General features: G+C 38.2%; 1 protein-coding gene across 2 annotated transcripts in view; it reads left to right on the forward strand.

The window, feature by feature from the left end:
* The window catches only part of IFIH1 (interferon induced with helicase C domain 1), a 57,418-nt gene extending 48,827 nt beyond the window's left edge, over nt 1-8,591 (forward strand). Inside the window, exons 12-16 of one of the 2 annotated variants that reach the window (XM_070422860.1) lie at nt 1,687-1,836; nt 3,341-3,502; nt 7,241-7,431; nt 7,890-7,983; nt 8,083-8,591. In XM_070422860.1, coding sequence (XP_070278961.1) covers nt 1,687-1,836; nt 3,341-3,502; nt 7,241-7,431; nt 7,890-7,983; nt 8,083-8,262 — 777 coding nt within the window. In that variant the 3' untranslated portion in view covers nt 8,263-8,591. The remainder of the gene's footprint in view (nt 1-1,686; nt 1,837-3,340; nt 3,503-7,240; nt 7,432-7,889; nt 7,984-8,082) is intronic. The other variant, XM_070422861.1, reaches the window with a different exon arrangement.
* The last annotated feature ends 5,858 nt before the right edge of the window (nt 8,592-14,449 follow it).

Raw genomic sequence — 14,449 nt, forward strand, 5'->3', positions numbered from 1 at the left:
CAACATGAGGAACTGTATTAAAGGGTCGCGGCTTTAGGAAGGTTGAGAACCACTGCTCTAGATGGACTCATGTTAAAATTGCCTCTCAAATTAATTCCAGAGAAAGCATTTGTTTTTATGGGTAAGGAGCTTGCTTCTTTGTGTTGAGAGCTAGTTTAGTTAATATGTTTCTCTTTTTGCCTTAGATTCTAGGAGTCTTACAGGAAAAACTGAAGTTTAGTCTCATAGCCTCTGTATTAATTCTTACAAGTAATACGTCTATAGTTGGTCACTTTTGGTCCTGTTTTTATGTTTCTATTATATTAGTTTGAGTGCGATGACTTTGTATATGGCCTCAGTTCCTCTTTGAAAAAAAGGTGAAGTGCAAATGGAAAGTATATTTTCAAGCTACTTTTTGCTACTTACTCATTTAGGACTTGGGGGCTGCATTCTAATATAGCACACACCCCTTTCCTCACTCCCCACAGCCTCACCTTGTAAACTGAGCTGAACTTCCTGGGAGAGGAGTTGCCTAACTCTTGATGGTTGGTTTTGTTGTTGTTGTGTTTTTTGTTTTTTGTTTTTTTGGGGGGGGGGTTGTCTAACACTGTGTCTGAAATTCTTTTTATTAAAGTTACATCTTCTGTTAAAATCCAAGGACATGTAAGTTTTTATCAGTAGACATATGAGCAAGAGGGAGAAATTATCCGAGAAGACTGGGTAGGGAGCTCTCTGCAGGGTTCTGCAGCAGCTAAGAGTCAGATCAAGGCACATGCTGCCTCTGAGAAGAAAGGAAGGGATGGGAGAACACTGTCAGTCTGACATGTTTATTTTTGCTTAAAGTATGGGGGCAAGAGATAGTGTGAATGTGCACCATCGGCAAACTGGACCAACAGCTTTGATGGGAGTGATTATGAAAATAAAACTATGCTAGCCATATGGGGCTAGTTTATGCTCCCCCATTCCTCTGATGCAAGGGCCAGAAAGCATAATTAATTTCTGTATTTATGTTAACTTTGAGAATTCAGATTTTTGAACTTAAATATAATTGTTTTAATTGTGTTTTGATAACTTATTCTTTCATGTTTATTTGTGCCATCCCTTTGAACAGAGAATAGATTTACTTCTTTGAAAACTAGTAAGGCAGGGGGCCCATCACTGTCCTCCAGTTTTCCAGCTCCCTCTTTTGCAGGCATCCAATGTTTTCAGTTCCTCACGTGTCCTTCCAGGAATATTCCACACGTTTCTGGCTTGAATGCCTCTTAGTGTGACCAAGTGTGCACAGTGTGTATTTCTTGATGACTCAAGACACAACCATTTTTAGAAGTGTCACTGCATGCTATGCTTTGAATATTAAAGATTCTGAAGTTAATGTAGTGAAAAGCAAAGCCCATTTAAGTTCCTCATCTCTTCCTTTCTTCCTCCCAAGTTGCCCATCAGTTGATTTCCTTGGCATGAATGATCTCCCCACCTCCAGACTGGAAGATGGAAATATTTTTGTTATTGTGTGATAATCCCAGATTGGAAATCAAATGTTGTCTCACCATCATGTCTTTGTTCAATGACAAAAACAGATGGCATCAAATCGTGTCTGATCTAATCCTTTGATTTACACTGACCAGTTGCAATTTATTATTTCCTCTCCTAATTAGATGATTTTAAAGTGGTTAGCATCACAAAATTTAATTTATTAAAATGTCTCTACAGAATGAACAAAAAGAAGTCATTAGTAAATTCCGCACAGGAAAAATAAACCTGCTTATCGCTACCACAGTGGCAGAAGAAGGTCTGGATATTGAAGAATGCAATATCGTTATTCGTTATGGTCTCGTCACTAATGAAATAGCCATGGTCCAGGTACATTCAAATACCTCTAATCTATTAATTTTTTAATTTTGTTTTCTATTAATTTTTAAATTTTGTGTTCTTATTTTATTTTAGTCGTTCTATTTAGTAAAATAGCACACATAGCTTTTAAAAATATAGCTGTTTTCCTATGAAAAGAGAAATCATCTCACAAGTATACAAATGTAGAATCATTATGTTGCACACCTACAAGTAACACATGTCAATTATACCTCAATGAAACAAAAAGAGAGAAATCTTCAAGGGCTGTGCACTACTGCCTTTTGTATTGTTTAATTCATATTACAGCCAGATACCTGTTGTCTTTTTAAACAGCAACTCTTCTTTGGTTGTTATTTCTGTGTCCTAAGACTTTTTAGGAACATGGCACTTGCCCCATCTGTAAGAAAGTAGGCCTTCTTATTCCCAGGATGTCTGTGAGCTCCCAGCTGGACCAGGAGTCTATAGCACAGCATCCCACGAATGTCCAACAAAGTAACACGTGAAACCTTAGGGAGCCCTGCTGTTTCTGCATTTTCCTTTTTTATTCTTTCAACTTCTGTATGTTTAAATTTTTTCATAATAAAATGGTGATGGGTGGGAGGGATATATATATATATATATATGCAAAGAAAGAGAAAAAAGTGAAATGTCCCAGTTTTCATTCAATTTTACTTTATCTTTTGCCCACATTATGTTAACAATACAATTGTTACCTTTTGTTGAGTAAGCATAGGAGTTGTTGCTTAATATTCTTCCCATAAAAGTAACAAAAGGGTTGTTTTATACTTTAAATTGCACCTTGAATGGAAGACAAGTCCTGGAGGACTAAGATCACTAGGCAGGCACCAAATCAGGAAGTAATTCTATTGCAGGAGTTGATTTGTTAGTTGTTTGTTACTCAGAATGCATTTTTCATGAGTATAGTATTAGAGTTGATAGTTAGGTTCCTGGGCCAGGCCACACAGTTTTCTGTTACTCACAGTGTATCTGAATATCACTTTATAAAGAGGGCTATGGAAGTTTATCACCATGTTGAGTGTGTTTTCATGGGGAAATGTGTTCAAAATCCAATGTAAGGTGCTGGGAGAGAGCTGCACGCTCCAGGCCCTGGTGTCAAGGTCAGAGAGGCCCCTTCTCCTCATCCATCCATCCATCCTCACTGGTGGGAGGGTGTGGGCTCCCCTAGTCCAAATCACTTCTGATGCTTCCTAGGGTTTGAGAGAGGGACCCAGGGTACCGAAAGGCTGGATAGGATGGTATTGTGTTACTGAGGCTTTTGAGGGTTGTGTGGGGACCTAACCATCATCATTCAAGAACATTGTTTCTGCCATCAAGTGCATTTTGAGTTTCAAATAATGGACTTCTAAAGAATGGATAATAGCTAACGTTACTGACAATTAAGAGAGCATTCGAAGGCTGGGACACTGAGCAGTGAATATCATTCCAGGACAAAAAAGGGAGAGATCTCAGCAAGGCAGAGCCTTGCTTTTACGTGACTTCCCTCTGTCCTCAGGCCCGTGGTCGAGCCAGAGCCGATGAAAGCACCTACGTCCTGGTTGCCCACAGCGGCTCCGGAGTTGTTGAACGTGAGACAGTTAATGACTTCCGAGAGCAAATGATGTATAAAGCTATAGACCGTGTTCAAAATATGAAGCCAGAGGAGTATGCTCATAAGGTACTGTTTGGGGGCCTCTCCGAATTTAGTTTTCACTTTAAAATGGCTGCATGTGGTTGACCATTGATATCTTTGTGGCCGAGTCTCCAGACAGAAAATGTGCCGAACTATGAGTTCCAGTTTGATGAGCTACGCTTAGTCCAGATTCCCATACAAAGAATCAGGATCCCTACTGGCCAGGGATTGTCAGGGGTCCATTCCAGCAGAACCAGCCATAAACTTCGGTAATATAAATTTAAGCTGCGCTCAATCCGGAAGGACTAGTGTAACTCATCCATTCAACCCAACCTAGTAATTCTGGTTTGGTTCAATCTGGTTGCACAGGCATATTTATTTTTCTTCATTCCAGAAATATTTATGAAATGCCTCCTGGGTTCCAGGGAACGTTCTAGAAATAGAAAACAGATAGACAAACAACAAAGATAGGCCCCTGCAGCATGAAGCTTATATTCAAATGTGTATATAATGAGATTTAAGGATTTGAAGAGGAGAAATAATAAACAGAAATGAAGCAAGAACTATATCATGTAGAAACAAGTGCTGGAAAATTAGAAAGGGATCATGTGGAAAAAGTCACTAGATAGGTACTTTAGATGGAATAGTTGGGATAGGCCTCTTAGAGGGAGTGAGACTAGGCTACATCTCAATAAAAAGAAAATACATATTATGTCATCTAGCAGCATCTCGGTTTACTAACATAGAGTTATTTGGGTGGTGAGAAGAATGCCGTGAAAGAGGAAAGTATTTCTGCAATATTTCAGGAAATCCCCCATACCACTGAATTAAAGACTGTAAGTACTATAATAGCAAACAATCCATTTAGAAGAAAATTCACACCCTTGCATATGGGTGTGAATGTTAGTTTCTTAACATTGGAATTGGCTCTACCCTAAATAGAGTTTCACGAAAGGGTTGCTTTCAAATTGGTGTGCATTGCTATAACCAACTCCAAGGTTTCCTGGCCAGGTTTCTACACAAACTTGTATTTTAAAACCCTTTTTAAAATATAAGGCAAACCAAACATGTTGTAGTGTCAAATCAAGCATTTGTGGCCAAATAATGTCACTGGAAAGTTACTGTCTTACATTTAATGTCCTAAATGAGTGAGATCAAGTGGCTGTTTTCAAAAATTGATGTTTCGAGACTAGTTGTATTGGGTAAACTCTAGAACAACCTCTGGAGTTTGAGTCAATTTTGTCCAGACAATATCTAGAATAAGACACAGACCCTTTAGGGACTCCAGAATGGACTATCTTTTTAGGTCTCTTTTGACTAAGTCAGTGGTTCTCAACCTTGGCTGCACATTAGAATCACCTGGGAATCTTTTTAAAATCCTGATTTCTGGGCCTCACACCTCCGTAAATTCTGTTTCTTTGTTACTAATGTTGTGGCCCCACCCCATAACAAAGAAACAGAATTTCCGGAGGTGTGAGGCCCAGAAATCAGGATTTAAAAAAGATTCCCAGGTGATTCTAATGTGCAGACAAGGTTGGGAACCACTGAATTAGAGAATCCTCCGCATTTACTCAGTGCTGGGTAACTGCAAATTCATGGTAAGAGCTGACGCATAGGTGAGTTTCCATGTCTTATACAAACTTTATACATAACTGAAAGCTTCTAAAATTGGAGACCTTAAACTTTGCCCTGGCATTGACCCAACAACTTTTACTACAGTATTACATTTTATTTGGACTTTTTCTTTCTTAAATCTTTATTGTTGAAAGTTTTACATAATTCCCCTTTTTCCCCCATTGACTTCTCCTAGCCCTCCCCTGCCCCCCACCCCCACCCCAGGCCTTCACCACCCTACTGTCTGTGTCCATGGATTATGCATACATGCACACAGGTTCATTGGTTGATCTCTTCCCACCCACCCTCCCCTGCCTTCCCTCTGAGGTTCAACAGAGTTTGATTGTAGCTGTGCTTATCAATTATCATAATTTCTTTTCCCCCCTCTAATTATTTTATCATATGCTTTACTGTTTTAGGGCTACTCTTTTAGTTTATGGTGTCCTGGTTACATATCCATACATTGATCTTAGTTTTACTTTTATTTTCCCATTGAACTCATAGGGATGTCTTAATTGCCCACATATATGTGATCCTACGCCAAATCATCATTTAATCAGCTCACTAAACCATCGATATCTCTCAAGAACAACCGGAATCAGAGTACTTTAATTGATTATGTTGAGGTTTTGTTTTGTTTTTTTATTGATTTCAGAGAGGAAGGGAGAGGGAGATAGAGAAACATCAATGATGATAATCATTGATTCATTACCTCCTGCAAGTCCCCTACTGGGGATTCGAGCCCACAACCCGGGCATGTGCCCTGACCAGATTCCAACTGTGACCTCCTGGTTCATGAGTCAGTGCTCAACCATTGAGCCACACCAGCCAGGCTAATTTATTATATTGTTATAATCTTCATAGGAAATTAGTCTTTGTACTTGTCTAATTAAACTATTCGATAGCCTGCTTGTTTGCTTGTAAGGAGTTGTTCTTCTCTGTGCAAATCTGGCTACCCCGAGTCAAGGCCCAAAACAGAGAGGCAAGAACCAAAGAGATGGGCCATTCAGCTTCGTTCATCAGCACTGATACTTTACTTACACTGAAAACATAAAAGTTTTCGCTAGGTCTTAAGGAAAACAATGGTTTCCTCCACAATTTAATACAAATTGGCCATTTAGAAGAGATTCAGTTTGGAGGTATATTATTTAAGAACCACGTTTTTCTCCTGTGAAGTTGTGTAAGTGTGAGAACTAATCAGTCCCTACTTCAGGTTTTCTGCCTTTGATAAACTAGATGGTTTATGTGATGAAATAAGTTTGGCCTCTAGTCTCAGAGCCTGGAATGCATGGCATAAGGGCTTATTCTCTCGAATCAAGAATGTGGACAATCTAGTCATATGACAGCTTCATGACATTAGGAGGACCTCAGGCCTCTTCTCTGTCTGCTCCACCCTTTAGTACTTGGCTCCCATTCTCAGGGTCAAAGATAGCTTTTGGAATTTTAGCTGCCACATGCTCATTCTAGGCAGGAAGGAGGAAGAAGATGGAAAAGGCAAAAGTACACATACATAGGAGAAACACCACTTAACATTTCTTATGTCTCCTTGACCTCTAGCTTGGAAATATAGTCATTTAGCTAGCATATTTCCACCCAGAATAAAATTATGGTTCTGTTCCTAGGAAAAATGGCTACTAGATTGTAAACTGGTAGTTTCTGTTACAAACATGAAAAGAAGAGATGTCGCTAAGGAGATTTGCTAAGATAATGAAGCATCTAGAAATTAAATGAGAAACAACGAAAGAAACTGGGGGAAGGGGTTGTCATAGATAAGAGAAGACTATGGGTGATGTAATACCAATGTTTAGTTCTTAAAGAGATTCATATGGAAGAAAGTTTATATTTATTTTATGAGATAATTAAAACTAGGTGGGTAGATGGGGGAGTTTTGGGGTTTATTTTATTTTTTTGCTAAATATTGCTAAGGACTTTCTCACAATAGATCTTTGTAAAAAATAGAAGGGTTTGGGTTTTGAGGGTCCCACATTTTCATGATTACATGAAGGTCCATACACTAAGTTGTACATGGGCCATTGCCTCATTATTTCAACTTCTAGGACATAAACCAAGAGTATGTTTTCACAACTATCTAAGGTCTCTGAATTCAAGGATCTTACTTCAGTGAGGCAGCGAATAAATAAATCACAGAATACTCTTTTCTCGATGCAGATTTTGGAATTGCAGATGCAAAGTATAATGGAAAAGAAAATGAAAATCAAGAGAAGTAACGCAAAGCTTTGCAAGGAAAACCCATCGTTAATAAGTTTCCTCTGCAAAAACTGCAGTGTGGTCGCCTGCACTGGAGACTATATCCACGTGATTGAGAAAATGCACCATGTCAATATGACACCAGAATTCAAGTAAGTTCAAGGAGAGTCCACTTAAGCTTCTTTATAGGATGTGAAGCAGGTTGTATTGTAAACATGCTTCCAAAATAGTACAAATTGAATTTATTATTTTCCAGAACTTTTTTTCTTTTAACTTCCCCAAATTGTATCTCTATTTCAAATGTCTACTTTTCAAATATACTGCACTGGGGAGGGAGGGAGAAGTGTAATATGTACTTCAAGCCATTTTGACCCAAGGCATATCAGTGTGTGTATGTTCATATTTGTTCTCAAAGTTTTGAACAACTAAGTCAAGTTAAAATAAGTAGCAGATTGAAAGAAGCCACAAAAGGCAACATGCCCCTGGAGAGGTGGATGTGGAAGGGGATCTGCCTGAGGATGAGTGTCAAGTTCAACAACATGCACCTATGGGCTGCATAGTGGTCATTTGCAAATTCTCAAGGATGTTTCTTACTTCTTGATAATTTTAGGGAACTCTACATTGTGAGAGAAAACAAAGCACTGCAAAAGAAGTTTGCAGACTATCAAACAAATGGCGAGATCATCTGCAAAACATGTGGCCAGGTGAGTAGATAGCTGTGGGTTCATTCCTACTTTGGCCAAAAGGAATTCTTAATTTAATGCAAATTTAATTTTTGTTTTGTTTTCTCTTTTGTTTTCCAGTCTTGGGGAACGATGATGGTGCACAAAGGCCTAGATTTGCCTTGTCTCAAAATAAAGAATTTTGTAGTGTCTTTCAAAAGTAATGCAACAAAGAAACAATATAAAAAATGGGTAGAATTACCTATCACATTTCCTGATCTGGACTATTCAGAATATTGTTTGTTTAGTGATGAAGATTGACATTTGGTTGAAGATTCTTTTAAAACATTGTGAACTTAACACTTAATATAATTTTGATTGTTTTTTAATATACTAAAGAACTGATGTAAGAATTTAATAAAATCATTGTTGTACTTTGAGATGAGCTGTATGGAGTAAAACAATATATCATACTTTTCATTATTTATCTTGTTTATGGGCAGGGGTAAAGAAATTCTATCAATAATATTCATTAGTGTGGAGCAGTAGGGTGGGGAGTACTGTGGAAAAATGCAGAGTATAAATGAGGGTCTAAGGTAGCAATTTCAGTTCTGTCACGAATTTTCAAAATAAAATAAGCAAATCAGTCATCTTTCTGAACCAGTCTTCTTATTGGTGAAATGGTTGTAACATTGTCTGCTGTTGCTTTTATTAGTTTTCTATTGTTGCATAAAAAATTACCACAAGCTTAGTGGCTCAAAACAATGCCCATTTATTATTGCAGGTGTTGTGTAGCTCAGAGGTCTGAGCAGGGTCTTCTGCTCAGGGTCTGAGAAGGTGTCAGCCAGACAATGTTCTCATCTGAACACAGTCAGGGAGAATCACTTAAAAGCTCTTTCAAGTTGTTGGCTTTGCGTGCTTGCAGCTGTAGAGTGGGATTCCTGTTTCCTTACTAACTGTCCACTGGGAGCACTCGGAGCGAGGGCCTCCCTCACCACCTGGCCCTTTTACAGCACAGCTATTGCTGCTTCAAGGCCAGCAGGAGAATCTCTCTCTCTCTCTCTCTCTCTCTCTCTCTCCCTCTCTCATCTGCTAAGATGAAGTCTTAACTGTAATCACAGGGCTGACTATCTCATCCCATTCCCAGGTCCTGCCCACACCTGAGGTGAGGGGATTGTCCAGGGCATATGTAGCAGTAGGCAGAAATCTTGGAGGCCATCCTAGAATTATGCCTCCTATACCACTTGCCCAGTTTCTGTTAATAAGTGGTATATATATATATCACTTTGAAAGATCTGAAGCACCATAAAAGGCAAGATATTATTAGGATGTGGCATCAGGTGGCTTAAGACTTGCTTCCTCAGTTTTCCCTCCATGAACATGACACTATACTCAAAAATTACCTAATCACAGGAATGGTGGCTAAATCCAGACCAGTTATTAAAACATGCAAGATCACCTGTGTCAATGGAGATGTCCAGGGCTCACAAAGGATTTAGCCAGGAGCCGATGCTGGATGTTATTAGGGAATAAAGTAAAAATGCTTACTTTCATCACCCCACCCCTAGCCCAAGAGAGAAGAGTAAACTCTGGGTGCTGTGACATTTTCAGCGTTTCTGAATGAAGTGTGCCCATTTGTTGATCGATGCAAGGTCTAGCACTCTAGAATGTTCTCCCAGCAGGCAAGTGGCCTCTTTAGGCATAGAAGAGCCACATGATTGAGACAGAGCCACAACTGACCCTTTCAATCACACTTCCCAGTCTCACAGGTGTTCTGCTTCACAGAAGCATTTTCCTCCCATGACTAAGGAGAAGCAAGGTGTTGGAGGAGGCAAAAGAAAATTCTGTGATTTTGATGGATTCATTAAATTCAGTCTAGCAGTAACTTTGAATCCTAAGAGGACTTAAGCAACGGTGAATATTAACCAGTCAGAGCTCTTGGGAATGCAAGAGGGCAAAAGAAGATTGTGGTTTCTTAAAATACCTTTTAAAACTCCAGCTGACTCCACATAAATTATTGCTCTCTTCTAAAACACTTTGGAAACTATGCAAGAAACCAAATGCACAACATAGCTAAATGTACTACTGTAACATATGTAGACTGTTTTTAAGGTGTCAACAAATATCAGGGTTTTTTTCATCTATGTTTCCACTAATTTTTAAATAAAGAAGTGTTTTTTTTTCTACTTCAAAGTTTTAAAATATATGTTTCGAATAGTATAAAACTTAATATGTAAATATACCTGAAACTCAAACCATGGTGCAATGTATTTCATAAAAAAACAATTGATAATTGTAGCATTTGATGGATTGTTATTGAACAGTTTAATACTCATAATACATTAGGGTAATTTACAGAATGTGCTCATGACATGCAGACATCAGCCTGCCAGAATTCCCAAGTTTTGGTCACCATAAAACCTTCAGTTAGTTGGGCGACGTTGAACAACCTCGTCTCACAGGGCCTGTGTTTCAACCTCACCTCATAGGGCCTGTGCTTCCCCTCCTGGAAAATGAGATTGGATTAAATGATTTCAAAGGTCTCTTATAACTCCACCATTCTCCTAGTCCCGTGGTCGGCAAACTGCAGCTCTCGAGCCACATGCAGCTCTTTGGCCCCTTGAGTGTGGCTCTTCCACAAAATACCGCGTGCGGGGCGCGCACGTACAGTGCGACTGAAACTTCGTGGCCCATGTGCAGAAGTCGGTATTTTGTGGAAGAGCCACACTCAAGGGGCCAAAGAGCCGCGTGTGGCTCGCGAGCCGCAGTTTGATGAGCTGCAGTTTGCCGACCACTGTCCTAGTCCATGCTCTGGCTCCCTGGCTTCTTCATTTTAAGTCCTTGTTTGTCTTACACTTGCTGAGTCTGAAGGCAGCTAAAGGGGTCTCACGAAACAGATATGCTAGCTGGAGTTACGTGTCTCAAGGCAGGTTTGAAAGGCCTGAAAGTCAGGAAATTTTAGAACATGTATTTCCAAGTAAACCTTGCGAATAAGAAATGTAAAAATTTTGTACCAAAAGTTTGAGATTATTTCAGACCATATGAAATTAAAATACAGTAACTCACAGTTTATATAAATAGCTTGAATTGAGTGCATGTCTTAAGCAATTGCTGAAAGTGAAAAATGCTGCCCTGACCGGTTTGGCTCAGTGGATAGAGCGTCGGCCTGCTGACTCAAGGGTCCCAGGTTCGATTCCGGTCAAGGGCATGTGCCTTGGTTGCGGGCATATACCCAGTGGGGAGTGTGCAGGAGGCAGCTGATCGATGTTTCTCTCTCATCGATGTTTCTAACTCTCTATCCCTGTCCCTTCCTCTCTGTAAAAAATAAATAAAATATATTTTTAAAAAAAGAAAGTGAAAAATGCTATAAGAGAGGTATTTTTGTCTCTGCAATTTAATATTCCCCACATCAGAGAGTCATGCCTTAGGGAAAAGGAGGCTTCTGGTATTGCTTTCAATTTAGTTGAAGGTAAAGCCAAAGAGGATTTGAAGTCTCTCATCATTACTTTGAAGGCATGAGAGACTTGAACACACTTATGTACTGATTAGGAAGAGAGTGAGAAATATTAGTAATGTTCGACCCCAAAGTAAATTGCTTACTGGGTATTATTGATATTTTCTACCAAATGCTCTTGCTGCAGTCTTTTCTGGTCACCCTGATCCATTCTCAAATGTGGGCCTTTGCACATGGTTAGAAGTCCTTCTTCACCACCTCTTCAGCAGCCGTCCTTTATGTTCTTCAAAAACACAACCCCCGTGTCACTTCCCAACATCTAACATAGTTTACTTTTTCAGAACTGGAGTGGAGAGAACATACAGGGAAAGGAATGCTCATCACTCTGAGCATGATCAAATGCTCGTTTCCAAAATCTGGTAAACAATTACATGAGTCACAGTAATAAAGAAAAATTAAGAACATGATTTTATTTTCTTCTGAGAGTCATGAAGTTAATTTGGAGTGACTATAAGCTTTTGTTTTCTTCCGTTTGTGAAGTTCTCCTTAATTAGTTGCCCTAGAGATACAAGTGTGTAACTTGGTTTTTGTGGGGAGAGCATCCTCACTGGCTTTGTGACTTGGGCAAGTCACGTAACCTCTCAGAGACTGTAGGGAACTAATACCAACCTTGAGGGACTGGCATGAGAATTTGGGTATGGCATGGAACTTCCCCAGCAGTTGGCACTTAGTAGGAATTAATGTATGAAATATAGTAGTAAGAGTGGTCAGAAAAGCAGCAGTTGTAGCACAGCTGTAGGTATAGCATAACAATAGAACATTTTTAGACCTACGTTTGATATTAAAAAGCCCCCACATCCAATATTTATTTAGTCTAGATGGTTTATCCCAAGAAGTAAATAGTGGTTGTAATGAAACATGAGCACTATGAATATGTATTCCATGTAGCTACAGGGAGGATTTAATGTCCAGTAATTTTGGTCCAGTATAAGAGGTGGTTGCCTTTTATTTGTTTCTAATTCCCTAAACTTTTTCCCTCAGGTCACAGGTTATAAAATATAAAATACATATGGAAAGCACTGCAGATATTTTTATAATTTTTAGATATTTTCCCTAGCTGGTTTGGCTAGTGGATAGAGCGTAGGCATGCGGACTAAAGGGTCCCAGGTTCAATTCTGGTGAAGGGCACATGCCCAGGTTGCGGGCTTGGGGCATGCAGGAGGCAGCTGATCAATGATTCTCTCTCATCATTGATGTTTCCATCTCTCTCTCCCTCTCCCTTCCTCTCTGAAATCAATAAAAAATATATTAAAATAATAAAATTTTTTAGAAATTTTTCACAGAGTATTACTAAGTTCCCCTTTACACAAAATTAATCATTCCATAAGCATTTCATTTGAAGATGAAATTGGACAATGGGGAGCCCTCTTAATACATTATTTTTATATCCAAATTAAAGGCCAGATCCTATGTGGGAGTGTAGGAAGAGGGACAGACTGATTATATATATATACAAATATATATATAACCATGCAGTTAGAATATATTTGGGCCACTACTTAAGTTGAATAAATCTGATGAAATATATTATTTTTTTACATAATAACTTCAAAAATTAACATTTTAACACTTATGAAAGAAATTTAAATGTTTAATTCAGTTAGTTATATACATATATAATAATAAATCAAAGATGAACATTTTTTCAACTTAAATATCTCCTTCTATTCCTGTCTTCTGCTATTTTTTCTGAGGGTTTGTATTTTACTGACTATGTATAGATTAAATGGACTTCTGAATGGTTATTTCATTTTGAATATCTTAACAGGTGCCTGGAAATTATTGTAATTTATTAAGCTATAAACACTAAGTACTAAATATTATACTATTTGTATAATACTAAAATTATCAAAACAACTAATTTACTGTTAACTTTAATGGGGTTGCCCACCAGAGATTAATATCAATTCAGTACCACACTAAGGTTTCTACTGCTAAATTTACTTTATTCATAGCATTTGACCCAGGTATATAATTGCATGACTTTACTTTGCACAATTCATTCTACATATCAATAACCTCTTGATTTTAAAATTTCAACTTATAACTTTATTTATTTCATTAGACAAACGAATCCAAAATTTTTCTCTAACACATTGATGTTTCTTGTGTTTAGTTTAGTTTCTTTTTCTTTTGAAATCCACTAAGCTCATGGGAAAGATCAGTTAAGGTTCCATAAATTTTGTAATAAACAACTTAGTTTAGTATTTTATTTTTATCATTCATTAATTTTGAGATAAAATGTAAAACTCAAATAAGAAACAAAAGGTTTTATTCCATGTAAAATATGTTTTTGCCTGAGAAGTAAAAGAAGAGAAAATAAAGGTTAAAAAAATGAAATAGAAGCAAATAAAATAAAAAGATACACTAAAATATGTAGACAAATAAGAAAGGAAAAATAAATTTAACAGGTATATACACAACTATATATATATATATATATATAAATGGCTAATATGCAAAGTTTCCCCTCTGGAGTTCGACCGGGAGACCGGGAGTTCAATCACTTGCTATGAAGTGCGCTGACCACCAGGTGATGGCACAGAACATGGCGGGCGACCAGTGATGGTGGGATGCTGAGGGAGCGAGGGAAGGAGGAGGTGGGGAGGCAGGGAGGTGGGGAACTTGATCGCCCTGATTGCTGGCCAGGCCTAGGGACCCTACCCATGCACGAATTTCGTGCACAGGGCCTCTAGTATGTAATAAAAGACCAATTATTTATTTCACATTTTCAATATTTGATGAAAACCATTCATTAAATTTTTTGAAGTCCTATTATTTGTAAGGTACTCTATTTTAGGCACAGAAAGTAGTGAGAAAAATAAGGATCTTATCCACAAATCCTCTTACACAATCGTAAGGATCATTTACTTACTAATGCATAAAGGGTCTTGCTTTTAGGATTCATTGACAGAGATTTGTCATATGCATAAATGGCAACAATATACAGAAAACAATAATATATGGTGCCATAGGTGAGGAGAAGAAGAGATT

This window comes from Myotis yumanensis, unplaced genomic scaffold (genome assembly GCF_028538775.1).
Source record: "Myotis yumanensis isolate MYYU_CA2020_CCGP unplaced genomic scaffold, mMyoYum1.0.hap1 SCAF_8, whole genome shotgun sequence".
Lineage (NCBI taxonomy): Eukaryota > Metazoa > Chordata > Mammalia > Chiroptera > Vespertilionidae > Myotis > Myotis yumanensis.